The following is a 14,491-nucleotide window of genomic DNA, read 5'->3' as shown; positions in this document are numbered from 1 at the left end:
TCACCATTCACTTAATAATGGTATTAGGAGGCTGATTCTTTGCAAAGAGGTTCTTTTAATGTATATATTCTGTATATAAACATGTGAACTAGTTTTTGTGTTGTTGTGTCTAAACCAAGGTTTCCCATATTTCCAACATATATACATCTCATCATTTAAAGTTGCCCTTCGGTTTCGACTACACACCATTATGTGTATCAATATCTCCTTCCAACTTTCCAACAATGATACTTCATTTTAAAGCATTACAACCTGTGAAACTACCCCCTTCCAAGTGTCAAATATTGCGACGGGCGTATGTTGTGGCCCTCCAACGGGCCCTTGTTTTATATAAATTACTTTCATTCTGTCACCTTCAACATTTTTTGATATATATAATATATATATAGAGAGAGAGAGCATTTAAGATAAAATGCAGTAATTAATAGGATTGTCATGTCATTAGTGTAATTATTTTTTTACAGCCGGATGAATACTAGATTTGCTCACACTGCCAATATACCAATCAACAAGTACTGACTGCTGTTGGAACTCCAAAGCTCCAGGAAAAGCTACAGCTCACAAGACACATGTTACTTCGTCACCCCAGGAAACAGCTCAGCACAAAAGACACATGTTACTTCGTCTCCCCAGGAAACAGCTCAGCACAAAAGACACATGTTACTTCGTCTCCCCAGGAAACAGCTCAGCACAAAAGACACATGTTACTTCGTCTCCCCAGGAAACAGCTCAGCACAAAAGACACATGTACTTCGTCACCCCAGGAAACAGCTCAGCACAGAAGACACATGCTACTTCGTCACCCCAGGAAACAGCTCAGCACAAAAGACACATCCTAAGACTCAAATACCACTTCCCATGCAGCTTTAAGACAAAGGGAAGGATTGTGTGCTACACCACTAAGGATTGTGTGTTACACCACTAAGGATTGTGTGTTACACCACTAAGGAATCTCATGTTAACATTGCTGAAGTCGTCCTTGCCTAATAAGTCAGTTTCTTTAAATTATAAGCTTTGATGATGAGTGAGTCTGAGACAACGCTGAGACAACTGGTGTGATAACTGTCTTGTCCTTTCATTCTGTCATGTATAGATAATAAGTCTATATCATAAACCAAGAAGGTATCATTTTTGTGTTGCTTTTAAATCAACGCCACTTGCTGCTGTTCTGATTATCTTCTCAGGAGTTATGCCCCTTTGATATTCTTTATAAAATATGTTAGTTTTCATGATTTTGAGAGATTCGTCCTTTTTATGGACTGAAATCAAGAAGTTTGTGCTTGAAATTTATATACAAAGTAAATGTAGTTCACATTCCGATTGGTTAATTAGTTAGACTCTGCTTTTAGCTATTTTTGTGTTGAAGACAACTAGGCAGGCACAAGTTTTTTGTGTAAATCAATGTTTCTTACTTAAGACTAGCTAGTGTTTCATAACTAATTAACAGAGTTGCAGTTTCTATGGTAACTTATAAACTAGATTGTAGTTTCTATGGTAACTTATAAACTAGATTGTAGTTTCTATGGTAACTTATAAACTAGACTGAAGTTTCTTTGGTAACTTACAAACTAGATTTTAATTCATATGGTAACTTACAAACTAGACTGAAGTTTCTGTGGTAACTTACAAGCTAGACTGTAGTTTCTATGGTAATTTACAAACCAGACTGTAGTTTCTGTGGTAACTTACAAGCTAGACTGAAGTTTCTATGGTAACTTAAAAGCTAGACTGAAGTTTCTATGGTAACTTACAAGCTAGACTGAAGTTTCTATGGTAACTTACAAGCTAGACTGAAGTTTCTATGGTAACTTACAAACTAGACTGTAGTTTCTGTGGTAACTTACAAGCTAGACTGTAGTTTCTATGGTAACTTACAAACTAGAATGTAGTTTCTATGGTAACTTACAAGCTAGACTAGTTTCTGTGGTAACTTACAAACTAGACTGAAGTTTCTATGGTAACTTACAAGCTAGACTGAAGTTTCTATGGTAACTTACAAGCTAGACTGAAGTTTCTATGGTAACTTACAAGCTAGACTGAAGTTTCTATGGTAACTTACAAACTAGACTGAAGTTTCTATGGTAACTTACAAGCTAGACTGTAGTTTCTATGGTAACTTACAAACTAGACTGTAGTTTCTATGGTAACTTACAAACTAGACTTTAGTTTCTATGGTAACTTACAAGCTAGACTGTAGTTTCTATGGTAACTTACAAGCTAGACTGTAGTTTCTATGGTAACTTACAAACCAGACTGTAGTTTCTATGGTAACTTACAAACCAGACTGTAGTTTCTATGGTAACTTACAAGCTAGACTGTAGTTTCTATGGTAACTTACAAACTAGACTGTAGTTTCTATGGTAACTTACAAGCTAGACTGTAGTTTCTATGGTAATTTACAAGCTAGACTGTAAATTCTATGGTAATTCACAAACCAGACTGAAGTTTCTGTGGTAATTTAAAAATTAGACTGAAGTTTCTATGGTAACTTTCTAGTGAATTCCCTGGAATTCGTCAGGGATTACAGTAATAGTTAAACAGTTTTGCTGTACTGTGTACACTTATCAGGAATAGTCTCAGAATATGATAAATACTAGGATGTGGTTTCTGTTGATGTGGTCTCCATAGCAACAAATATACAAGGATATAGTGCAGTTTCTATGACAACCAACAAATTAAAACAAAACTAAATACAAATAAACTAGCGATGATGTTTTTTTATTGCAACTTATACATTAGTCCTGTTTCTATAGACCTATATAATAGTTTAGTTATAGTCTGGTTTCTATAGACCTATATAATAGTTTAGTTAGTCTGGTTTCTATAGACCTATATAATAGTTTAGTTATAGTCTGGTTTCTATAGACCTATATAATAGTTTAGTTAAGTCTGGTTTCTATAGACCTATATCAATAGTTTAGTTAGTCTGGTTTCTATAGACCTATACAATAGTTTAGTTAGTCTGGTTTCTATAACCTATATAATAGTTTAGTTATAGTCTGGGTTTCTATAGACCTATATATAGTTTAGTTATAGTCTGGTTTCTATAGACCTATATAATAGTTTAGTTAGTCTGGTTTCTATAGACCTATATAATAGTTTAGTTAGTCTGGTTTCTATAGACCTATATAATAGTTTAGTTAGTCTGGTTTCTATAGACCTATATAATAGTTTAGTTAGTCTGGTTTCTATAGACCTATATAATAGTTTAGTTATAGTCTGGTTTCTATAGACCTATATAATAGTTTAGTTAGTCTGGTTTCTATAGACCTATATAATAGTTTAGTTATAGTCTGGTTTCTATAGACCTATATAATAGTTTAGTTATAGTCTGGTTTCTATAGACCTATATAATAGTTTAGTTATAGTCTGGTTTCTATAGACCTATATAATAGTTTAGTTATAGTCTGGTTTCTATAGACCTATACAATAGTTTAGTTATTGTCTGGTTTCTATAGACCTATATAATAGTTTAGTTATAGTCTGGTTTCTATAGACCTATATAATAGTTTAGTTATAGTCTGGTTTCTATAGACCTATATAATAGTTTAGTTATAGTCTGGTTTCTATAGACCTATATAATAGTTTAGTTATAGTCTGGTTTCTATAGACCTATATAATAGTTTAGTTATAGTCTGGTTTCTATAGACCTATATAATAGTTTAGTTATAGTCTGGTTTCTATAGACCTATATAATAGTTTAGTTATAGTCTGGTTTCTATAGACCTATATAATAGTTTAGTTAGTCTGGTTTCTATAGACCTATATAATAGTTTAGTTATAGTCTGGTTTCTATAGACCTATATAATAGTTTAGTTATAGTCTGGTTTCTATAGACCTATATAATAGTTTAGTTATAGTCTGGTTTCTATAGACCTATATATAGTTTAGTTATAGTCTGGTTTCTATAGACCTATATAATAGTTTAGTTATAGTCTGGTTTCTATAGACCTATATAATAGTTTAGTTATAGTCTGGTTTCTATAGACCTATATAATAGTTTAGTTATAGTCTGGTTTCTATAGACCTATATAATAGTTTAGTTATAGTCTGGTTTCTATAGACCTATATAATAGTTTAGTTATAGTCTGGTTTCTATAGACCTATATAATAGTTTAGTTATAGTCTGGTTTCTATAGACCTATATAATAGTTTAGTTAGTCTGGTTTCTATAGACCTATATAATAGTTTAGTTAGTCTGGTTTCTATAGACCTATATAATAGTTTAGTTAGTCTGGTTTCTATAGACCTATATAATAGTTTAGTTAGTCTGGTTTCTATAGACCTATATAATAGTTTAGTTATAGTCTGGTTTCTATAGACCTATATAATAGTTTAGTTATAGTCTGGTTTCTATAGACCTATATAATAGTTTAGTTATAGTCTGGTTTCTATAGACCTATATAATAGTTTAGTTATAGTCTGGTTTCTATAGACCTATATAATAGTTTAGTTATAGCCTGGTTTCTATAGACCTATATAATAGTTTAGTTAGTCTGGTTTCTATAGACCTATATAATAGTTTAGTTATAGTCTGGTTTCTATAGACCTATATAATAGTTTAGTTATAGTCTGGTTTCTATAGACCTATACAATAGTTTAGTTATTGTCTGGTTTCTATAGACCTATAGTTTAGTTATAGCCTGGTTTCTATAGACCTATATAATAGTTTAGTTATAGTCTGGTTTCTATAGACCTATATAATAGTTTAGTTAGTCTGGTTTCTATAGACCTATAGTTTAGTTATAGCCTGGTTTCTATAGACCTATAGTTTAGTTATAGCCTGGTTTCTATAGACCAATAGTTTAGTTAGTCTGGTTTCTATAGACCTATAGTTTAGTTATAGCCTGGTTTCTATAGACCTATACAATAGTTTAGTTATAGTCTGGTTTCTATAGACCTATAGTTTAGTTATAGCCTGGTTTCTATAGACCAATAGTTTAGTTAGTCTGGTTTCTATAGACCAATAATTTAGTTATAGCCTGGTTTCTATAGACCAATAGTTTAGTTATAGTCTGGTTTCTATAGACCTATATAATAGTTTAGTTATAGTCTGGTTTCTATAGACCTATACAATAGTTTAGTTATTGTCTGGTTTCTATAGACCTATAGTTTAGTTATAGCCTGGTTTCTATAGACCTATATAATAGTTTAGTTATAGTCTGGTTTCTACAGACCTATATAATAGTTTAGTTATAGTCTGGTTTCTATAGACCAATAGTTTAGTTATAGTCTGGTTTCTATAGACCTATATAATAGTTTAGTTATAGTCTGGTTTCTATAGACCTTTAATATAATAGTTTAGTTATAGTCTGGTTTCTATAGTTACTAATGACAGCTGGTAAACTATAGTATGGTTTCCTTGGAGTTTGTCAGGGTTAACATTATTTTATCAAGTGCTGCAATAAAAAATAATCTTAATGGCTTATCCACACTATAACACATAGAACAAACAAAATAAAACATATTGATACAATACCAAAACCACAAATCAAACTAAAGATTGATTATATAGATATAGAGCTGCATGTAGACTCCTGAAATAGAACGAAGACATAAAGGTCAAGGTCAAGGTCAGGTTTGTATACATTGTATAATAGCGGATGTCCGCCATTATACTCTTCATTAGTTACTATTTTAACCCAAAAGAATTCGGAAGCCTTTGAAATTGACCAATCAGTTACTGTACATATCTATTAATACTTTTGTTGGGATTGATAGCAACCATCCTTAATCCTTATGTTCACAGCCCTCAATAAGGATGATTATGGTGAGGGAGGAGGCTAACCATGTGTATTCCGTGTATGTCGTAAATGTGTTAATGATGAATATGAGACATATATACTGACACGTGTCGTAAATGTCCATCAGATTTTTTTCATTTTTCCTAGAATTCAAAAACACTTAAGCATTGATATCATTTTTTCAATTTCATCAGGATATGAAACAAATTTTGTTTGCAAACTGTATGAATCGGCGTACCGGATTCTTACAGAAGTTTGCAAACAAAATTTGTTTTATACCCCGATGAAACTAAAAAATAATTGACATCAACGCTTATAATTAATTTTTGAAAATGTTTACTAGTTTTATATGTGATTCTTTTTCTCAAATCAATACGCAACGTCAATTGTCATATTGTGACGTCACATTTTTCGCGCCATTCTCGGAATTTCTTTCATAAAAGAAGAATGAAAATAATTTTTCGACCAATCACATTTGAGTATTTACCATGAAAACAAAGAAAAATTAATTATTTGTTCATCACTCCTGCTGGACTGGTATTGGTATCAGAAATATTCTGTAGAATTATCTCACAATTTGATTTTAGAATCAAAGTATCAGGCACAAAAACGTAAAAATTAACACAATATTGTAATCCAGGATATCGGGCACAAAAACGTAGAATCGACACAATATTGTAATATGAGAATCGACACATTATTGTAAACCGAGATATCGGGCACAAAAACATTTTGTTGTGTGTGCTAGATTGACATTATTTGATGGTCATCGATGATTTAATGTATTAATATTCAATTTGCTTCTAAAAAAGTTAAGCAGTAAAATTTCAATAACTAATAACATCCATGTTGTCCAATCATCATTATGTTAACGTCACAACCTGATATTGTAAAACAACACTTAATTGTTTGGAAATGACACTTGTTTCTTTGTGAATTAAACAGATTTGAGGGCCTCAAGAGATTATAGGACATCTGTACTTTGTTTTGACTACTCCATACATTACACTGTACATTTTAACCTCAGGATTGGAAGGTTTTCTTCAAACTTGTTTGTTTGTTTGTTTGTTTGTTTGTTAAGGTTTTATGGCCCATTGAAAGCCATGGTCATTTAGGGCAAAACAAAACACTATTAATTGATTTTATTTGAGTTTAAAAACAAATAGTAAAAGGAGACATTTCTAAAAAGATTTGCATTGTATATTTAAATAACTATGATAAAGTGTGGGTTAAAATAATAAAGGATATATAACAAATAGATTATGTGAACTTTCTGATGTATGTAAAACGTCAGAGAGAGTAAGGAAAAAGGACATCAAAGTTCTATTGAATAGATCAATTTCTTTCAAATAGCTAAATAGTACTTTCGAATCCACGGAATTGAAAAGAGTTTCCAAATCCGTGGCTCGAAAGTATTTATCGCGAATATGCTTGTAATTGGAAAATTCTATTAGAAAGTGCTCCACTGTGAATTGAGCGTCGCATACCAGAGGGACTAATAAAACTGTACATTATTAACACTGTAGGGTAGACTTTTGTAAACTGTATGGATTAAAGAGTACTTATCTGCTTTTAACCAGAAACATGAATTGAGACGGTTTACACAATGTTTAGAAGACGATGTGTTGACATTTTTCTATGTAGGGGTCTGTATCATCTGTAACTTAGGCTGGATACCTCGTTACATACAGCATTAACACTTACTCTCGAGTATCTGAGTGTCCAAGTGTCCAAGTGACCGAGTGTCCAAGTGACCGAGTGTCCAAATGTCAAAGTGTCCAAGTGTCCATGTGACCAAGTGACCGAGTGTCCAAGTCTCTGAGTGTCCAAGTGTCCGAGTGTCCAAGTCTCTGAGTGTCCAAGTGTCCGAGTGTCCGTCATATGTTTATTGACCAGAGTAGACATGGTTGGTTCTGAAGTAACACTACCATTACAGTATATTTAGGATAGTGATCTAATAGGACACAAACTTTTTTCAATAAAATCATAGCATTTATTTCTTATAAGTGTGGCGACAGAAAGGAAGCATTTTTTTTAATAGAAATGTCCAATAAGTCTGTTTACATTTATCTGTCACTATATTGACATTACTGTATGGTCGGTAATATTTGTGGGCGATTCATTTTTGCTATATTCACCTTCATTATTCATAGTGCGAAAATAAATACCCTTGGAATAACTACACGTAAACAATAATGTATCGAACAGTTTACTGCAGAATTATTACAAATTGGTCATTGGACAATATTAAATATATGTGAACTAGTTTTGATTGGGACAACATTGAAATGTTACCCCATGGAATTAACAACTTTTAAGTATAGTATATGATCGTTGTTCTCATTCCAAGATTTTTAGTTTGATGATTTTGCTAGTCTTGTCAGGTCATTTGACCTTTATTTCTCCACAAAACCATAGTGTGTTGTAGATTGTGTTTGACAATATAATATTATATACTTGTTAGTGTGATAATCCAAATATTATATACTTGTTAGTGTGATAATCCAAATATTATATACTTGTTAGTGTGATAATCCAAATATTATATACTTGTTAGAATGATGATCCAACATTTTTTTTTATATATATATAACTTTCATGAAATATACAGGCTTTTAGTATTTTAGCGTTGGATATTGATTTTTGAATGTTTTTAGATTCAGGAATTAACAGCAGTTATCTATTTTGTTGATATTTATATCTACAGTACTTAAAGTCAGAGTACTGTAGGAAGTGAATCACATTCCCGTATTTAAATAAACATTCCAAATACACAGGTGACATCAGATTATGTGTGTTTTGTTTGAAACAACATACATGTAATAATTTATCTTAACTTAATGATATAAAATAAGCTCTCAATATAAGATGATATAAAATAAGCTCTCAATATAAGATGATATAAAATAAGCTCTCATTATAAGATGATATAAAATAAGCTCTCAATATAAGATAAGTTCTGCAAGTATAAGATAATTTAATACTAAGTACTTATTTCTGAATCCTTTTACGTTTTGTATAATGTATTGGGCTATTTACAATAATAAAATACAGTTTAAACTAAGATAATCTTTGGTAGGATAACGTATACAAATAGCAGATAATCTCTATCAGTATAGGATAACGTATACAAATAGCAGATAATCTCTATCAGTATAGGATAACGTATACAAATAGCAGATAATCTCTATCAGTATAGGATAACGTATACAAATAGCAGATAATCTCTATCAGTATAAGATAGTCTTTGGTAATATAAGATAACGTATACAAATAGCAGATAATCTCTATCAGTATAAGATAGTCTTTGGTAATATAGGATAACGTATACAAATAGCAGATAATCTCTATCAGTATAAGATAGTCTTTGGTAATATAAGATAATAGACAATAGCAGATAACTCTATCAGTCATAAATATCTTTGGTAATATAGGATAACGTATACAAATAGCAGATAATCTCTATCAGTATAAGATAGTCTTTGGTAATATAGGATAACGTATACAAATAGCAGATAATCTCTATCAGTATAAGATAGTCTTTGGTAATATAGGATAACGTATACAAATAGCAGATAATCTCTATCAGTATAAGATAGTCTTTTTCAGTATAAGATATTACATATTGTGTAATTATCTATGGTTATAAAAGAACATATATACCAATATAAGATAATCCGTGCCAATATAACAACCTCTGTAAATATAAGACTGTATCTGCCGGTGTAAGACAATCTCAGCTGATTTAAGATAAAATCTTTTAATAAATTAGCTTTGACAATATCAATTCTATAAATACAAGTTAAGGTTTCTCAATATAGGACAAATTCCCAAGTGACCTAGCTATTCTAAACGCCTGCCTGTCTGCTGTCGTGCAATTGTCCATCATACGTTCTTGACCAGTAATGCCACCTTTCGCGTCATATCCGGGGCCAAAAGAAAATTATATAAATATGCCGAAAAAAGAATAAAATAATTTTCATGACTGCTGATCTAGGTCTCATCATTCGGAGTACTTCGGAAAATCAATAATTTTAGACTGGTCGATCAATCCAACTGTCCATCCTTCATAAAAAAGTGAGTGAATCAGGTGACATTTAAGGTTAGGCCGGCTGATATAAGATATATTTAAACCTTATAGGCGGATTGAAGTCATGGAGGCGATGATCCAGCAATTAACTAAACTGATAATGTATATAATGTTTTTGTGACATTTTCTGGTTAGAATTTGGTATATAGTCTATACATGTATGTATAATGTATAATTGGTTTGTTGGAACAATTCGTTTTTGATTATCGGAGACTCATATTTCAAACATTTACTTTTGTTGATTGATATGTTAATTACTTAAATATACACAAACAATTTTATTCTGCACAGAATTAATTTATTTTAGGTAAATATTATGATTGATGTTAATTGATGTACAGCACATTATTTTATTATGAAGATAATGAATATTTTTCTGAGATCTGAACATAATCACTTTATCTACCAGATGACTCCTGTCGACTTCTCTTGAGTGTCGATATCATGTTTCATTCAGAAATAAAGTTTATCATCAAATGATACATGTGTACTGGATTTGTGTTGCAAGCATGACTAAGTTGACTTACCTGACTAAGTTGACCTACCTGACTAAGATGACTTACCTGACTAAGTTGACTTACCTGACTAAGTTGACTTACCTGTCTAAGATGACTTACCTGACTAAGTTGACTAAGTTGACTTACCTGACTAAGTTGACTTACCTGACTTAGATGACTTACCTGACTAAGTTGACTTACCTGATAAAGATGACTTACCTGACTAAGTTGACCTACCTGTCTTAGATGGCTTAGTTGACTTACCTGACTAAGATGTCTTACCTAAGATGACTTACCTAAGATGACTTACCTGACTTAGATGACTTACCTGACTCAGTTGACTTACCTGACTAAGATGACTTACCTAAGATGACTTACCTGACTAAGTTGACTTACCTGACTAAGTTGACTTACCTGACTAAGATGACTTACCTCACTAAGTTGACTTACCTGACTAAGTTGACTTACCTGTCTAAGATGACTTACCTGACTAAGTTGACCTACCTGACTAAGATGACTTACCTGACTAAGTTGACTTACCTCACTAAGTTGACTTACCTGACTAAGATGACTTAACTCACTAAGTTGACTTACCTGACTAAGATGACTTAACTCACTAAGTTGACTTACCTGACTAAGCTGACTTAACTCACTAAGTTGACTTACCTGACTAAGATGACTTAACTCACTAAGATGACTTACCTCACTAAGTTGACTTACCTGATTAAGATGACTTACCTGACTAAGTTGACTTACCTGACTAAGATGACTTACCTGACTAAGATGACTTACCTGACTAAAATGGCTTACCTGACTTAGTTGACCTACCTGACTAAGATGATAACCTGACTTAGATGACTTACCTGACTAAGATGACTTACCTGACTAAGATGACTAAGTTGACTTACCTGACTTACCTGACTTAGTTGACCTAACTAGTCAACTAAGTCATGTGACTAAGTTGACCTACCTGACTTAGTTGACTTACCTGACTAAGATGACCTACCTGACTTAGTTGACCTACCTGATTAAGATGACTTACCTGACTTAGTTGACTTACATGACTAAGTTGACTTACCTGACTAAGTTGACTTACCTGACTAAGATGACTTCCCTGACTAAGATGGCTTACCTGACTTAGTTGACCTACCTGACTAAGATGATAACCTGACTTAGATGACTTACCTGACTAAGATGACTTAACTGACTAAGTTGACTTACCTGACTTAGTTGACTTACCTGACTTAGCTGACTTACCTGACTAAGATGACTTACTTACCTGGTTAAGCTGACTGAGTTGACTTACCTGAATAATCTGACCAAACTGACTTACTGACCGGCGGACTAACCTGGCTAAGCTGACTAATCTGGATAATATAACTGGCCTTACTACTTTGACTGAGCTGGATAACCTGGCGGAAAGCAATGAACAGCAGGAAGTCGAAATCCCTGAAAAACTTACCATGTACTACCAGGAAGTCGTAATCCCTGAGTAACTTACCATGTACTGCCAGGAAATCGAAATCCCTGAATAACTTACCATGTACTACCAGGAAGTCGAAATCCCTGAATAACTTACCATGTACTACCAGGAAGTCGAAATATCTGTATAACTTACCATGTACTACCAGGAAGTCGGAATCCCTGAGTAACTTACCATGTACTGCCAGGAAATCGAAATCCCTCAATAACTTACCATGTACTACCAGGAAGTCGAAATCCCTGAATAACTTACCATGTACTACCAGGAAGTCGAAATCCCTCAATAACTTACCATGTACTGCCAGGAAATCGAAATCCCTGAATAACTTACCATGTACTACCAGGAAGTCGAAATCCCTGAATAACTTACCATGTACTACCAGAAAGTCGTAATCCCTCAATAACTTACCATGTACTACCAGGAAGTCGAAATCCCTGAATAACTTACCATGTACTACCAGGAAGTCGAAATCCCTGAATAACTTACCATGTACTACCAGAAAGTCGAAATCCCTGAGTAACTTACCATGTACTACCAGGAAGTCGAAATCCCCCAATAACTTACCATGTACTACCAGGAAGTCGAAATCTCTCAATAACTTACCATGTACTACCAGGAATGCGAAATCCCTCAATAACTTACCATATACTACCAGAAAGTCGAAATCCCTGAGTAACTTACCATGTACTGCCAGGCAATCGAAATCCCTCAATAACTTACCATGTACTGCCAGGAAATCGAAATCCCTGAATAACTTACCATGTACGACCAGGAAGTCGAAATCCCTCAATAACTTACCATGTACTGCCAGGAAGTCGAAATCCCTGAATAACTTACCATGTACTACCAGGAAGTCGAAATCCCTGAGTAACTTACCATGTGCTACCAGGAAGTCGAAATCCCTCAATAACTTACCATGTATTATCAGAAAGTCGAAATCCCTCAATAACTTACCATGTCCTAACTTACCATGTACTACCAGAAAGTCGTAATCCCTCAATAACTTACCATGTACTACCAGGAAGTCGAAATCTCTCAAAAACTTACCATGTACTACCAGGAAGGCGAAATCCCTCAATAACTTACCATGTACTACCAGGAAGTCGTAATCACTCAATAACTTACCATGTACTACCAGGAAGGCGAAATCCCTCAATAACTTACCATGTACTACCAGGAAGTCGTAATCACTCAATAACTTACCATGTACTACCAGGAAGTCGAAATCTCTCAAAAACTTACCATGTATTACCAGGAAGGCGAAATCCCTCAATAACTTACCATGTATTACCAGAAAGTCGTAATCCCTCAATAACTTACCATGTACATGTACTACCAGGAAGTCGAAATCTCTCAATAACTTACCATGTACTACCAGGAAGTTGAAATCCCTCAATAACTTACCATGTACTACAAGGAAGTCGAAACATCTGTATAATTTACCATGTACTACCAGGAAGTCGAAATCCCTCAATAACTTACCATGTACTGCCAGGAAATCGAAATCCCTGAATAACTTACCATGTACTACCAGGAAGTCGAAATATCTGTATAATTTACCATGTACTGCCAGGAAGTCGTAATCTCTCAATAACTTACCATGTACTGCCAGGAAGTCGTAATCCCTCAATAACTTACCATGTACTACCAGGAAGACGTAATCCCTCAATAACTTACCATGTACTACCAGGAAGTCGTAATCCCTGAATAGCTTACCATGTACTACCAGGAAGTCGAAATCTCTCAATAACTTACCATGTACTACCAGGAAGTCGAAATCCCTCAATAACTTACCATGTACCATGTACTGCCAGGAAATCGAAATCCCTGAATAACTTACCATGTACTACCAGGAAGTCGAAATATCTGTATAATTTACCATGTATTACCAGAAAGTCGAAATCCCTCAATAACTTACCATGTACTACCAGGAAGTCGAAATCCCTCAATAACTTACCATGTACTACCAGGAAGTCGAAATCCCTCAATAACTTACCATGTACTACCAGGAAGTCGAAATCCCTCAATAACTTACCATGTACTACCAGGAAGTCGAAATCCCTGAGTAACTTACCATGTGCTACCAGGAAGTCGAAATCCCTCAATAACTTACCATGTATTATCAGAAAGTCGAAATCCCTCAATAACTTACCATGTCCTAACTTACCATGTACTACCAGTAAGTCGTAATCCCTCAATAACTTACCATGTCCTAACTTACCATGTACTACCAGGAAGTCGAAATCTCTGTATAACTTACCATGTCCTAACTTACCATGTACTACCAGTAAGTCGTAATCCCTCAATAACTTACCATGTCCTAACTTACCATGTACTACCAGTAAGTCGTAATCCCTCAATAACTTACCATGTCCTAACTTACCATGTACTACCAGTAAGTCGTAATCTCTGTATAACTTACCATGTCCTAACTTACCATGTACTACCAGGAAGTCGTAATCCCTCAATAACTTACCATGTCCTAACTTACCATGTACTACCAGTAAGTCGTAATCCCTCAATAACTTACCATGTCCTAACTTACCATGTACTACCAGTAAGTCGTAATCCCTCAATAACTTACCATGTCCTAACTTACCATGTACTACCAGGAAGTCGTAATCCCTCAATAACTTACCATGTCCTAACTTACCATGTACTACCAGGAAGTCGAAAT

General features: G+C 33.7%; 1 protein-coding gene and 1 long non-coding RNA gene across 4 annotated transcripts in view; one reads left to right on the top strand and one right to left on the bottom strand.

The window, feature by feature from the left end:
* LOC117332682 (rabphilin-3A-like) overlaps nucleotides 1-2,945 on the top strand; it is a 105,409-nt gene extending 102,464 nt beyond the window's left edge. The window contains exon 18 of one of the 2 annotated variants that reach the window (XM_033891680.1): nucleotides 465-2,945. Coding sequence is in view for 1 of the 2 variants with exons in the window: in XM_033891681.1 (XP_033747572.1) it covers nucleotides 465-479 (15 nt within the window). In the remaining variant the exon portion in view is untranslated. The remainder of the gene's footprint in view (nucleotides 1-464) is intronic. The other variant, XM_033891681.1, reaches the window with a different exon arrangement.
* Nucleotides 2,946-4,527: 1,582 nt separating this feature from the next.
* LOC117332681 lies at nucleotides 4,528-5,275 on the bottom strand. 2 transcript variants are annotated; one of them, XR_004533773.1, is made up of 2 exons: nucleotides 5,249-5,275; nucleotides 4,528-4,732 (listed from the first exon to the last, which is right to left on the bottom strand). It is a non-coding gene; the product is annotated as an uncharacterized LOC117332681 (long non-coding RNA). The 2 variants fall into 2 exon arrangements; XR_004533772.1 differs by lacking the exon at nucleotides 5,249-5,275 and adding an exon at nucleotides 5,031-5,220.
* Nucleotides 5,276-14,491: the final 9,216 nt, after the last annotated feature.

Source organism: Pecten maximus, chromosome 8 (assembly GCF_902652985.1).
Source record: "Pecten maximus chromosome 8, xPecMax1.1, whole genome shotgun sequence".
NCBI lineage: Eukaryota > Metazoa > Mollusca > Bivalvia > Pectinida > Pectinidae > Pecten > Pecten maximus.
Note: the sequence above shows the minus strand (reverse complement) of the source record. Positions and strands in the feature narration are given on the sequence as shown.